This window comes from Ambystoma mexicanum, chromosome 7q, assembly GCF_040938575.1.
Source record: "Ambystoma mexicanum isolate Mex_15411 chromosome 7q, UKY_AmexF1_1, whole genome shotgun sequence".
Classification (NCBI taxonomy): domain Eukaryota; kingdom Metazoa; phylum Chordata; class Amphibia; order Caudata; family Ambystomatidae; genus Ambystoma; species Ambystoma mexicanum.
Window position 1 is genome coordinate 1092783089 of NC_090941.1, and position 15943 is coordinate 1092799031.

General features: G+C 46.0%; 1 protein-coding gene across 1 annotated transcript in view; it reads left to right on the forward strand.

Annotated features, from left to right (window-relative positions):
* The window catches only part of LOC138528198 (transient receptor potential cation channel subfamily M member 2-like), a 602757-nt gene that overhangs the window by 370765 nt on the left and 216049 nt on the right, over positions 1–15943 (forward strand). Inside the window, exon 11 of the mRNA XM_069639650.1 lies at positions 14721–15065. Within this exon, the coding sequence (XP_069495751.1) occupies positions 14721–15065 (345 nt within the window). The remainder of the gene's footprint in view (positions 1–14720; positions 15066–15943) is intronic.

A 15943-nucleotide genomic window follows, 5' to 3' on the forward strand; every position in this document is an offset into this window, starting at 1 on the left:
TGTCGGGCCCCCACTTGCGTACCCCGGTGGGAGGCCAGCTGGCGAACTTCGCCAGCATGTGGAATTCCATCTCCACCGACCGTTGGGTGCTGAACGCCCTGGCCCATGGGCACACCCTGGAATTTCAATGGAAGTTCAGCGCAGGAAGGAAAACCATGTCCCTCAACTTCATCTGGAAATATGGGCCATGCTGAGGAAGGGCGAGAAAGAACTCGTCCCAAAAAGACTCTGGGGCTCCGGAGTGTACTTCCTCGTCAGAAAGAAGACGGACGGTTGGAGATCCATACTGGACCTCCGCCGCCTCAACAAGTACGTCAGTTCCCAGAAGTTCGGATGGCCATCCTTCAGCACATGCTCGGACAACTGGAAGAAGGAGATTTCCTATCGTCGCTGGACCTGGAGGATGCCTATTTCCACATCCCCATTCACAAAGGACAACCCAATTTCTGCGCTTCGTGGTCCAAGGGCAGCATTACCAATTCCAGTGGTGGCTCGGTTGCGCCTGCAGGGGATTCACATCTACCCATACCTGGACGATTGGCTCATCTGAGCAAAGTTGAGAGAGACCGCCGTCGAGCACACGGCGGGGACCGTCCGGCTACGCGCGGAACTGGGATTCTCAATAAACTTTGCGAGGTCCTGCTTGGTGCCATTGCAGGACGCTGTTTCTGGGGTCCCGGCTCAACATGGTGTCATGCCTGGCGTCCCCGTCGGAGGAGAGAATGGTGGCCATCTTGGGCAAGGTACACAAGGCTGTTGACCCTGAAGATCGCAAGGGTGAGGTCCATCAAGCCCCTCCTCGGCATGATGATGTTGTGCATATACCTTGTGCGCCTGTGCAGGCTGTTGATGGGACCGCTGCAGGAGTTCCTCGACGCCCGTTGGACCAGGTATCGGGAAGCTTCGAGGACAAGATCGCCCTCGACGAGAGGTTCTGTTGAGCGATTCGGTGGTGGGGTACCCGCGCATCTGTCGGCGTGTGCGGATTTCCAGACCCCCCAACCCCATCAGGAGACTGTCACGACGGACGCATCCCTGGAAGGATGGGGAGCGCACAACGGTAGTCTCCACGCAAGAGGCCTGTGGCTACCGGAGGAGAAGTCATTGCACATCAACGTTTTGGAGCTAAGGGCAGTGTTTTGGGCCCTCAAGTCTTTCCTTCCATCCCTCAAGGGCAAGGTGGTGCGGATCTTCACAGAAAACACCACCACAATGTTTTACATCCGGAAGCAAGGGGGCACCAGATCCCCGGCGCTCTCCAAAGAAGCGCAGGACCTATAGAGATGGACCGTCACCCAGGAGATGTTCCTCGTCCCGTTTCACCTGGCAGGAGTGAAGAACACTGTTGCCACAAGTGGGAACTTCGAGAGGACCAAGTGGATCTTCTATTCTGACGATGGAGCAATCCCCACATCGATCTGTTTGCTACGGCGACAAACACCAAGTGCCGGAGGTTCACCAGCAGGTTTCCCCAGCTGGGGAGCATTGGAGATGCATTCTCCTCACCTGGGACCACCTGTTCCTCTATGCGTTCCCCCAGATGCCATTGCTTCTGCGACTCATCAAGCAACTCAGGCGGTCCCGGTGCATGATGATCCTAGTCGCACCTGCGTGGCCGAGGCAGATATGGTACCCAGACCTTCTGGACATGTCAGCGTCACCCCAGTCAGGCTTCAGGTGGATGCAGATCTTCTCGCCAGGGAAGGGGGTGCGATTTTGCACCATGACCCAGGGTCGCTGAACTTGCAGGCCTGGCTCCTGCAGCGCTAGAGTTTGGTGGATACGATCTCCCGGCAGACTGCAAGGAAGTGCTTGCCAAGGCCAGCGCGTCGTCTACACTGAAATGCTATGGACATAAGTGGAAGAGGTTCGCCGTCTGGTGCTGCGCACAGAAACGTGACCCTCTACGGATTAGGGCTCTGCAGGTGCTGCTGTACTTGCTGTCGCTGGCCAAGGCAGGGTTGGCCCATGCTTCCATCAAAGTGCATCTGGCAGCTATCTCCCGCTACACCAGAACTCTGGGGCGGTCGCCATTGTGGTCACACCGCCTGGCCAAGGAATTCATAAAAGGACTTTTCTGTTCGTTCCTGCCGGTGAACGCTCCGGCCCCGGCTTCGGAGCTCAATGTGGTGCTGACTAGGCTCATGGGTTCCCTGTTCAAGCCTATGCATTCGGCACTGCTGAAGTTTTTATTGTGGAAAACAGCGGTTCTTGTGGCCATCACCTCTACACAACGAGTGGGAGAGATCCAGGCCCTCTCTTGTAAACAGCCAATGACTGCCCTCTACCTAAAATCCTCCGCTGGCAGCCATCTTCAGATTTGGTAGCACATATAGTAAAGTGGCAGTAGGACCAAGTGAAGAGCCGCAGAGGGGTAAGGCGGGAGGGTTCGCATGTGAATCCATGCCAGACCTATGCTGGAGAACAACAGTTACAGGTAAGTAACTTGTTCCTTCTCCATCATGGGGTCTGGCATGGATTCACATGCTCATGAACAAAGAATGCATAGCAGTACACAAATGTACAACCACTGGAGGTGGCAAGGCTCAACATTAAGCATCTCAACAACTCAACATTAAGCATCTCTTACCTCCTCACCAGGCTCACCTTCAATCAAACAGGTTGCGCAGCACTGCCTGGCCGACTCTAGACTCTTGGTTTTAGGAGAAAGGCAGTTCAGAAATGAAACTGAAACTGCTTTTTTCTTTTTAACGAGGATTCCCAGCCTGACGACGTGGAATATTCATGAGCATGTGAATCCATGCCAGACCCATGCTGGAGAACAACAATTACAGGTAAGTAACTTGTTCCTTATCTCTAGCCTTGCCTCTTGGTGCGGATACTCGCCAGTGTTAGTTGTTACTTTCAGGAAGCTCCAGAGCAATGTTGAGGCAAAACAGAGAAGGCCACGCGAGAGAACCTACAACAGGGTCCCAGGCTTCCAATGGAAAAGAAAAGCCAAGAAGATCCACCACAGCCCTTGAGAGATCAACGCTCAGCAGAGCACCTACCTAAGAATGGGAGACAGTGTGCACTAGTGCAGTGCCGAAATCCCACGTCACGGGAAGGGCTATGACTGCCGGCAAGCTTGCATCATAAATTAAAGGTCTCCTAGACCAGCAAATGCAAAGAAGGGGAGAGAAAATTCCATGCCCCGAACTTAACAAAAACACAGGAATGGATCTCAAAACACAAACTGGGATATTGAACTTTCTATGTTGCTTTGGGCATTAAGTGGAAAACCCACACAGAGACATTGGGATTGGCTTAGCCCCCTTTTCAAGACGTTTCCTACACATTCATGCACCGGGGAGGGAAGAAAGGCAAATAATGGTTAGGGAAAAGTAGCCAATTCTTATTGGGAGAAACATGTAGCCCAGCGCCCATTCAGGTCAGAAATGCGCGTAAGCTTACCCCTGAGAATCTAAATCCAGTATTTAATGACCTGCTCAACACTAAACTACTGGACAGTATTAGCACAGAGAGCATCTCGAAGCATTACCACCAGTGCTTACAATTAGCGATAGATGAAGTGGCCCCCCTCAAAACCAAAGTGCCCAAACCCAAACACAGCGCCCCCTGGTTCAATAACAAACTCGTAGAACTCGGAAGGGAAAAAAGAGATCTATAACACTTAGACAGAAGCACCACTCCCCAGAACTCCAAACCAAACTGCAACAACTATCTAAAGCCTATAAACTCTGTGTACTCTCTCACAAAGCAGAATCGCTCAATAACCGTTTCTCAAACACGGCCTCCAACACTAAAGAATTATTTACAATTATTAGAGATCTAGAATCCCCCATCCTACTGACCAGCCCCATAAATCCCAGTAAAGCTTGGTGAACCACCATTCAGGATGCTCTATCCTCCAAAGTCTCGATCACGTGACCTGGGATTCCGCCCATGTGATGCGGTTGCTCGTCACGTGACTGGGAGTAGCGCCAGAAATGCGAGTATTTAAACACGGATTGCCATATACTCGCCGCTTCACAGCTGTTACCTGTAACTCTGTTTGGCGTCACACGTTCGTTGTGGACTTCTTTAGACATTTTGGATTCGACCCTGGTTTTTGGAATTACGGACTTCTCCTGGAATACCCTATCGGCAATTGGTAACTTGGATGTGTTTCACGGATTGACCACGGACTGTTCTTTGGATTGCTATCGGATTTCCCTTCTGCATCTGGTTCTTTTGCTTCCTGGCTCAGTTCTTCACAGTTACCAGATCTCGTTCTTGCAATCAGGTGGACTCATACCGCACTACTCTTTGGGCTCTGTCACGGATTGCTCCACCATGAGGAGCACTGCCCACGTGAGTCCCAGACCCTCAACCTCATATGTTTAGCAGTCTCCTCTCTGGCCTTTCTGGTAAGCCCATTCCACATTGTTTTTGCACTGTTGTTAACTGTTTTGGCTTGGTACTTAATCAGTATTTATTTGCAGTGGATTGGGGTCTCCAGAGGTTCGTGGTTCCGGAGTTGAACATCTTCCACTTGTGGCCTCAAGGGTTGCACAGGGAGTGACTTTGGGTTCTCTCTGTGTGACACTTGGGGACAGAGGTCTCTTCTGCCTACACGACATTCAAGTCTCAACATGCATGCACCCCTGTGCACGTCTGCAGCTTATAACCCTCTCATTTTCGCACAGGTCTCTTTCCTTCAGGTCTGTTCCTATCTTGTGTTTCTAGAGTCATATTTATAGACTCCTACGTCAGAACATATCCCTTCCCATCAATTACCTCGACATAATAGCATTTCCAATCTACACACCCAGGGCTCTCTGGAAAGGACTAGAAAATCCTCAACACAGCTTTTGGATGTCAGAGAAGCTCAGCGTCTGATGTTGACTACAGACACACCAGGGGGTGAGGGGAGTACACATGGGTTTCACCCGATCTCCCTCCTGCCTGTTTGTGGCTGCTCTACTTGTAGATCTTTTGCTGTGACTGTTGTACTAAAGAACAAATATCAATTCACGCATAGAAAGAGCATTCATGTTTCACAAACCAAGCAGAGATCGTCCAGTGACACACTATCATGCACCATCTTACTATTCTCTTTTCAGCGCTTAGCTGTAGGCACCATTTAACTAAATCAGGTGCCAGCCCAGAATGCAGTGCATTGATTTAACCGTTTTGCAGTAAGAACAATTAACAATTGCGGCAGAAATCTGCAGCTGCTAAAGTCACGCAGTTCCTTTGCTAATGTCCTTAGCCGGACTGCTGATTGAAATTAGGTTCTCCCAAGGGGTCATGCTTGGCAACACTGGTGCCCTGGGCATGCGATATCCAGAATTAACATTGCTTGATCCTCAGAGCTCAAAGGACTAGTGAAGGACTTCATTTTCCACCACTTAAGTAGCATTTCAGAACTTTTACAGCACGTTCTACACATCTGTTATAAGCCGTATTGCCCCAGGACCCCCGCATGCAGGCCTTGCCCCACATGTCCCTGAATGGAACAGAAGGACACAGGTCCTGCCGTATTGGGCTCCCGGTGCGCACTGCCGTGGTGCAGGATCGCCCTCTTCTTCCTTAACACGCGTAACGGCAGAATGTTCCTGTCGCACCACGTGACCACATCACATTCCTCATTTTTCGGTAACAATGAAATAAACATTTCCTGAATGTAGTCAGTGTAAACATGTGAAGAGAAATTGTGAAATACAGATTGACTACCCCTCTCTTTTAGTCTTGTATGGATCCCAGGTCGGGAATCAGAGCAACCTGTGTATTACATTAACTAGGTTATCGCTTAGTTGAGAGAAATTGCGCTACAACTGCAATTTTATTACAAAATATATCTTTTTAATAGTCATAAAACATCTTAAAAAACATTTCAGACATGATTATCAGTCATTCCATTCATTCGTCAGACATATATTCTAACAGGGGAGTTCTACAACTGAGGAAAAGACTTGTGCATAACAGTTGTTCAATGTATGCAATTTAGACATTGGAAAAAGACATTGGATTTTCCTTAGGCAGTCGACATATGTTTCGGCCCCTTATAGTATACCACTTATGTCAACAGTGGTCACCACAGTTAGTATCGGGCCATCTTCAGGACAGTTATTACTTAATGGTGGATCAATCTTCTTCCCCATTAGCACACTCACACATACATGTGCGTCTTCTGTTTGTGTGTCTTTAAATGCCGTCTTGCTATGGCTGTGGCTGACTCTGTGTCTTACATGCTATTGTTACGTAAGGCTCTTAGAGATAGTATACAGTGGACTTGTCGAGCCTGTCGACAGGCTCCCTTTCCAGTGCACGGACGGAGTAGAAAAAGGCAACAAATCCATTATTGGAACATATGCCCAAATAACCTGTACAAAAGGAAACTTGGCCACACGCAGCAAAAGCAAGACCAGTTCCCAATATACAAATAGCAGCAGCTAACCTGTACAAACATCAGAGAAGTCCACTGTATACTATCTCTAAGAGCCTTACGTAACAATAGCATGTAAGACACCGAGTCAGCCACAGCCATAGCAAGACGGCATTTAAAGACACACACACAGAAGACGCACATGTATGTGTGAGTGTGCTAATGGGGAAGAAGATTGATCCACCATTAAGTAATAACTGTCCTGAAGATGGCCCGATACTAACTGTGGTGACCACTGTTGACATAAGTGGTATACTATAAGGGGCCGAAACATATGTCGACTGCCTAAGGAAAATCCAATGTCTTTTTCCAATGTCTAAATTGCATACATTGAACAACTGTTATGCACAAGTCTTTTCCTCAGTTGTAGAACTCCCCTGTTAGAATATATGTATGACGAATGAATGGAATGACTGATAATCATGTCTGAAATGTTTTTTAAGATGTTTTATGACTATTAAAAAGATATATTTTGTAATAAAATTGCAGTTGTAGCGCAATTTCTCTCAACTAAGCGATAACCTAGTTAATGTAATACACAGGTTGCTCTGATTCCCGACCTGGGATCCATACAAGACTAAAAGAGAGGGGTAGTCAATCTGTATTTCACAATTTCTCTTCACAGATCATCCCTTCCATCAGATTAGATCCCCCGTCAACAAAAAATAGGGATTACCCTTTATTCATACCTACGTCAGTGTAAACATGACAGTCTTCAAACATGGCATAACATGGTAACATACCAAACTCTATTTGGCCCAACATGGGCAACATCGGTGGCATGCTTTAGTCCGTGTCCTTTCAAGCCTAGTCTCCCATTATAGAGTCCTGGAATCTTGCATGGCACCTTCTTCTTTCGTGGCTGAGATATCTTTTCCTGCCTGCCTCCTCAGTGCATGGGCGTAATTTTATGGGGGGGACAGGGCTGTTTGTCCCCCCCCCCAAATTTCATGACACACCATTTTGTCCCCATTCATTTGGCTGGGCCAACTTTTCTTCAGATGTCATGTCCCCCCCGCCCCCCAACATTTTCAGCAAAGTTACTCCACTGCCTTAGTGGTATAGCCGTCTGCCCCGCCGGGTGTTGGCATCTCGTCTTCCGCTCTACCTTCTGGTGTTGACTCCAAACCTGAGGCTACAGTCATGGGAATTTCATCCTCTCGTTCTCCAAGTCCCTCTTTCTCACCAAATCTTCGAAAAAAACAGGTGTTTCGAGTCACTTTTCCCATTCGATCTGCGGCAGTGACCATCAAGCTAAAACATAACCTAATACACAAACCAATCCATATAAATAAATTGCCATTTGTATGGAAAGAGAAAACTAATAGTTACAAAGGAAAAGGATATTATAAAAGAAAAAGGAAATGAGTAGAGGAAAAAATATGGGAGAAAAACAAAGTCGCATTAGGGATTATTACAGACATAATTGTCACTTTGACTAGTCCCTTGGTGTGCATAACGCATGCATCTGGTGCCAGGTCTATCCCTAATGTCCAATATGTCATCACTGTATACTGTGCGCTCATTCAGAAACTATATGGAAATAGTTGATTGTAACATGTTTCTGTTTGTCTTTGATACCATGTGGACATTCTTCAGGGTGGGAGGAGAGATGTTACAATCTTGTTCACTAGCGGCACAATGTGGGAATCATCAAGTCTGGCAATTTGCATGCCGAGTCTGATGTCTAAAACCAGATTATCTTAGAACAATACAAATGGAAGGAAAAGTGAAGGCCTGAACTGTATTCTGGGAGTTCATCAACTGGCGTGACATCAGTCTAAATATATTCTTATCATCTTATAATGGTACCCTTAGCTTGGATCCAACTATAAAGGCTCAAAAGAAATCCTACAAGGAAAGGTGAACACAACCTAAGTGTACAGGTACAGACTCTAAACTTATTCTTATTGCAAATCTTTATCAATCTAAACAATGGCGTCCTCTGACTGTAAGACATGCACCCCATGAGGTGAGTGTAAATTGACGCCAGATGTTTGATCATTGGAACGGGATACATTTTCAGATATGGTGGTTTTGTTAAGTGGGAGTCCACAGCCTTCCCATGTTAGTGTCGATCAAGGTACACAAGGTTACTGGCGAAAGTCTGGGGGCAGTAAAAAGGTGGTAAAAGTGTTCCTGCTGCTCATACTGGTATACCTCTATTTCGCAAGACAGTTTACAAACCAAACTTGATTCACAAGTGTGGCAGCATCTAGCCCATGGTTCGCCGGCATGTCCCACACTTGGATGGAATTGTAAATGGTAGCATGTGCCACACTTGGATTGAACTATGATTGGTAGCATGTCCCTCACTTGGATAGAATTATAAATGATAGCATGTGCAACACTTAGATGGAAATGTGAATGATAGCATATCCCGCACTTAGATAGAACTGTAAATAATAGCATGTGCAACACCTAGATGGAATTGTAAAGGATAGCATGTCCCACTCTTAGGTGGAACTGAAAATGGTAGCATATCCTGCACTTAGATTGAATTGTAAACGACAGCAGGTACAACACCTAGATGGAATTGTGAATGATAGTATATCCCTCACTTAGATAGAATTCTAAATGATAGCATGTTCAACACCTAGATTGAATTAGAAATGATAACATGTGCCTCACCTACATAGAACGATGATTGGTAGCATATCCCTCACTTAGTTGGAATTGTAACTGATTGCATGTGCCACACGTAGATGGAATTGTGAATGTAAGCATGTGCCTCATCTAGATAGAATTATGATTGGTAGCATACCTCTCACTTAGCTAGAATTATGAATGATAGCATATCCCGCATGAGAATAGGTAGAATGAATAGAGTGAATAGAATAGGTGGAATAGGTGACATAGATAACATAGGTGGAATGGATTGAGTATACGAAGCAGAATAAATTAACAGAGTGGACTGAACGAATGGGGCAGAATAGAATGAGTCTAACCCGTTGAAACTCACCCCATGCTTTGTATCACTGTGCACCTTCTCCCGTGTTGTTGCCAGATATCTGTATCCCCTGTATATGCTATATATCTGTATCCCCATATATATCTGTACTGACCCCTGTCGCTATATATATATGTCGCTATGTATGTCCCACCGTCCTGTTCACGTGCCTGTCAGGCGCTTTACAGATAACCACCATATCATACCACTACGCTTACTCTCTACTATACACCATCATTCAACCAGAACACAGCTATACCCCTGATAATTCGGCCTAGCAGTCCACATACAAATACGACCCCATGAACACCTCATCACCCTAATAAAACGCAGCTAGCTGAGCACATTCCGGTCAGATGCTCACATAGGCGTTCCTCAGGCCTAATGCAGCCAGAACCCAGTCTGGGTATCCACCCACCAGACTGCACACATCCAACTGATATCTTCAGCAGCACACCTATCGCTAGGAAGCAGCTATCATCCAACAACTACACCAGCTGCACACATATCCGGTGCACCCACGCACCATACGACACTATCTCTCTCTACTGACCTGAACTATGGCTCCAAAGGGCGTTCAACCTACCATCGCTTTGAGGTCATACCAGTGATATATATAAGGTGCTATATAAATGGCAAATAACATAACATATACGGACACCCTCACCAAAGCTATTGAAGCTATAGCCGCCATCGAATGCAAAAAGGAGAAAAAATCTATGCACACCAACTCCTGGTTCACTGAGGAACTACAGGCTCTACGTTCAAGCAAATGAGAGGCATTAAACAATTGGCAAGCTGACCCTAGTGATCAGACCAAGGACACCAAGACGCCACAGCCGTTCACAACATCTATGCCACTATCCAAGCTTGGATTGCAATCAAAGGTTTCTGTCTTAACGGGGAGAAGACTGAAATTCTCATCCTGGGCCAGACAAACACATTATCGAAACTAAGCCCCCAATACAACAACTTCAACATAGACAACTCAACCATCTCCGTATCATCCTCTGTCAAGACTCTGGGTGTTCACATTGATGCAAATCTATCGATGAACAAACAAGTCAGCGCCATAGCCCCTGCATCAGCGTTCAGCACCAAACTCATCAATGCCATTAAACCTTACTTATCCACCCCCAACCGCTTGGCCATAGCTAGAGCAACTATAGGAGCCAAACTCGATTATTGCAACGCCCTCATAGCTTGCGCCTCCGGCAAAAACATTCACAGACTGCAAACCACACAAAACAATGCCCTCAGAGCCGCCATGAGCATCCGTAGAAGAGACCATATATCCCCCGCCAGACGTGAAGCCCGGTGGCTCCAGGTCAAAGACCGTATTGCTCTGAAAATCCTCACCATCACTCACAGATGCATCAACAAAATCACTCCAGCATACCTATCTGAAGCAATATCAAGGACCACATCCTCTCGCCCCACCAGAGCTCAGTACACCAACCAGCTACACATACCACGCATAAAGAGAGCCACAGCGGGAGGTCTAAGCTTCTCCTATATTGCACCGAAACTCTGGAACTCACTCCCTGCCACCCTTAGAGCTGAAACTTCCATCTCTGTCTTCCGCAACAACCTCAAGGCCACTCTCCTCAACTAGCAAGTGGAGGACTGCCTCCTCCACTTCTGCCATGTATATTGTAATATAACACAAATGTAATATAACTATATTGTAACCTGTACATATACTGCTAATGACTATGTAACTACATTGCAACCTGTATATATATTGCTAATGACCATGTAACTAAGTAACTAAGCTTTGTACTGTAACAAGTGCCACAATGTCCTTGGGCTGTTGTGCGCTATATAAATACGAATAAAAAAATAAAAAACATCTTCAAACAGATTTCCACCCAGTACAAGGGGCCATCACTACAGCTAAAGCTAACTCAACTCCCGGATCACCAAAGCCAATTCACAAACTAAAGTTCTCAATTTCCAATGAACTCATCTCCCCTCCCGACAGCCCAGATGAGATCATCAAAGATGAAGCCTAGTACTCAAGTATACAAACCGCACTGCTCAGTAAAATTGACTTACTCCAAATTAAAATCCAGGAGCATTACAAAGCCTGACCTCACCTCATCCAGCCTCCACACCCAGCCCTTGACACCTTGAAGTCAAATAATCCCCTATTCGTCTTCCGTGACATCACAGAATCAGAAGTCATCAACCTCCTCCAGCCCCTCAAACCGTCTATATGCAAAGGTGACATTTAGCTACCTAATATCATCAACGACTGTGCTGACTCCCTTGCCCCTCTCCTAACAGCATTCATCAATGCTTCATTCAAAACGGGTATCGTCGCGGCTTGCATGGGTATGCCCCTCCTAAAAAAACACTCTAGACCCCGCCTTGCCCAATAACTACCAGCCCGTAACCACTGTCCCTTTCCTCTTAAAAATCTTGGATAAAGCAGTCCACACCCAGATTCAACACTTTCTTAAATCTAACTCTATCCTAGGCAATAGACAATCTGGTTTCCGTAAAGGGCACGGCATAGAAACCGCACTGGTAGACCTTAAAAACCAAATCACTCAAATCATGGACAAAGGCAAGCCAGCACTCCTACTACTCCTGGATCTCTCGGCTGCCTTCGATCTGGTGGATCACAAAATCCTTACATCACATCTCACCCAGACTGCCAATTTCTCTAAAGATGCCTCCTCTTGGATCACATCATTCCTGGAAGGCAGAGCTATGAAAGTTTTCTCTAACCAGGCTAGCGCTGCTCACACCACCATTCACTGTGGAGTCCCCCCCGGTTCATGCACAGCCCCCACGCTATACAACATTTTCACCAAACCGCTCTTCGATAAACTGGATGCACTTGTTATAGCATATACTAAATATGCTGACGATACACAAGTACTCCTACCACTCTCCGGCTCATATGATCAAGACACCAAAGCTTTGCATCAAATCTACGCTACCATCCAAGCCTGGATGGCGGCCAATGGCCTTTGTCTTAATGGAGAAAAGACTGAGATTATCATTCTTGGATCTAAAATGACTCTGAACAAACTAGGACAGCAATACCATAACTTCAGTACAGACAGCACTATCATCGCTGTATCTTCCTCAGTCAAGACTCTAGGGGTCTACTTAGACTCTACGCTATCTATGAATAGGCAGGTTAGCGCCATCACCGCGGCCTCCGCTCACACCACCAAACTTATTAATGCGATTAAACCCTACCTATCCAAACAAAACTGTATGTCAATAGCTAGAGCCACCATTGGGGCTAAATTAGACTATTGCAATGCTAGCAGGTACGTCGGCATAAAATATAAAAATACTCCAAATCACACAAAACAATGCTCTTAGAGCAGCCCTGAGCATTCCCAAAAGAGATCACATCACTCAAGCTAGGCAGGCTGCACACTGGCACCCCATAAGAGATCGTATAACCTTCAAAATCCTTACTCTCTCGCACAAATGCCTGTCCCTCACAGCCCCACCATACCTATCAGAGGCCATTGCGAGAACCTGGGGAGTTGCTAGGTCTGGAAAAGACCCGGGGCTAAGCTGATGTCGGAACTGTTGGGACTGGGGGCTAGCTAATCTTTTGGCTGTAGCTCCTGACATTCTATCCGGGGCTACAACCAAAAGATCAGGGGCTATAGCCCCCTTAGCCCCCCCTAGCAACGCCCCTGGCGAGAACCAACTCTGCACGCCCCATAAAATCTTTCTACATTAACCAACGACACATCCCGCTCATTAACAGGGCCAAAGCAGGCGGGATTGGATTCTCATATCAAGCACCTAAACATTGAAATGCCCTACCCCCAGCTCTCAGAGTGGAGACCTCCCTCACAGCTTTCAGGAAAATGATAAAAACTTCACTCTTCAACTGAACAACTGAATACACTCATCCCTATCTGCCCCCCCCCCCCATTGCTATCCCACTGTATATATCCATTGTACTATGTAACCAGGTCATTCTGCTTTTAATAGCGCCACAATGCCTCCGGGCTGATACACGATTTATAAATGCAAATAAATAAGACTCGATAAGCAACCCAAATTTCAGGAGAAGAGTTGAAAGTCTCATTAGCAAGTCTGGCCTCAGTGATTTCACAGAAAAATACTAACCGCAAATATTCTTCAGTGCAGAATGTTCACTACAATGTAATCCACTGACTAAACATGGAGAAAAGGGTAGATTGGTTTGGATAAGAGTATATTGAGTTTAAAGGGTGCTGGTTGTGGTTGGGAGTTAAAAGGTCGGCTGTGAGGGGTGCCCCCCATACATTTTGCAGCTGAAAAGATTTCACAATTCGGTAAAGAAATAGGCAGTTCACCTAGGCCTAGGCACAGACACTATTGTGTGTTCTTTATACGCATGCATCCCTTATTGGGCCAGATGTGACTTTCTTTGGTAACAAATCACTGGGTAAAGCTTAACTTTTTGGTCATGGGTATGGCACTGGTGACTTCTGTTCAAGGGTAGAAGACCAGTGTTGTGTACTTCTGCAGCCCCCAAATCTTCATTTATTCCCAGTGTAGCTCCTCTAACTATTGTGTTTAGCCACAAAGGATTGTTCCTAGTAATAAGATGCTCGGATCTGTATTTGTGGATGTTCAGCTCTCTATTTGCTTACTTATGGAATATCTTGTTTGCTCAAAACGAGGGCTAGGTTTGACTGCCTACTGCTAAGGGGAAATACTGGAAAGTGGTCAGGATACCCAAATGATCCTGGCTGCCCAGCGTGTTGGGCGCCAAGAGAGGATCTGAAACACTTTGTTATTTTGCCCCGGGTACGGTGACATCAGACAACATACTATCCTGCAGATTATCAAGCTCACTGATATTCGCTGCTATAGGCCCGCCTTGTTGTTAATTTTGTTGGCGGAATCAGAATTGACTGCCTGGGCCCTTTTGCCTTATCTGAAAAGTGCTATGCTTAGAAGAAAGGGGATTTTAAAGGGATAGAAATGGTTTTGGTATTTTGAGATCTATGGTTATAATGTTTCTGTTCAAAGGTATTGAACTTGTTATGGTAATTGTTTTATCGACATGCAGTATTTTAATGATGTTTATACCTCATATTGTCTGTGTTTGATGAATGTTTTTATATCCAAATAAACATAATTGAAGACTTTATTAGGTAACAAACCACTGGGTAAAGCTTAACTTTTTGGCCATGAGTATGGCACTGGTGACTACTGTTCAAGGGTTGAAGACCAGTGTTGTGTACTTCTGCAGTCCCTGAATCTTCATCTGTTTCCAGTGTACCTCCTCTAACTATTATGTTGAGCCACCAAGGATTGTTCCTAGTAATGGGATGCTCTGATCTGTATTTGCGGATGTTCAGCTCTGTATTTGCTTACTTATGGAATATCTTGTTTGTCTGATAGCCTTCCGATCTGTATCCAGAGATGACCATCGCACTGATCGATAACAAGCCTGACTTTGTGCGGCTTTTCCTGGACCATGGAGTGAGCCTGAAGGAATTCCTGACATGGGATGCCCTGAAATTACTCTACAACAACATGGAGCCGTCCAGTCCAGTCTACAGCAAATTGGAGAAGCTCCTGGCAGAGGAGGAGCAGCTGCCCCAGCCGAAGGGTCGCTCCGACATCCAGCTCCACCATGTCGCCCGGGTCATAAAGGAGCTTCTGGGAGAGTTTACAAAGCTACTCTATCCAAATTTCAAAAGCTCCCGCTCATCTATAGTGCCACAAATCAACATAAAGGTAAATGTGTGTAAGTATGGGTGTGTACTTAAATGGCAAGCAGCAGAGTGTTGTAAGAGAGGGACAGAAATGGCCTCACGGGGAAGCGCTAGAGGGCCATGGAGATGCAGGAGTAGAGTCTTGAGTGCTCTCTTGAATGAGTACTGAATGAGTACTGAGAACTGTTTATCTGTTCATATTGCAATGAGTTTCACTCAAGAGCATTGTTGGAAGCAGAAAGTTATCGCCATGCCAATTAAAGGAAGTCTTTTGCATAAACTCCTGGCTACATTTTGAACTATTGAAAATCATGTGAATTAAAACTAAAAAGACCTGAAGTAATACTTGTATCCTATGCATTTATTGAATTCAGTCTGTTTATGGCACGCACAATATCCCTCCTACGCATATCTCGTTGCCATAGAGCTCCTCCTGACTGTCCGGGAACCTCCCTTCACAGTTCTCCGGTGGCTCTTCCAAGAATGATTATTTAAGATCCATATCTAGCAGGTGGGGAGTCACCAAGGATGACACTCAGCTCCTCATATGGGATATCGGGATATCCCCGGCAGAAGAACTTCCTGGGGATTGCAGGATTGGGGGCATGGGGAATGATAATTTATAAACACCTCTAAGACTGACTTCGGTTTGTTTCTAATTCTTGTTCCACAATCCTTGTAAATCATTGGATACCACATGATAGTGTCACAACTCCTGTCTCCACATCTGTGAACTTTCTTGGCTTTTGGGTTGACTCCCAATTGTCAATGCAGACTCAACATAAACATATGGGCTCATCAACTAATGTCATTCCATTCAGTCTATTTGCAGATCCATCCCTGCCAGTTCAAATGGACAGGATACGTGCTTCCGAGTTAGACCAATTCAGGTACTTTTTCTCATCG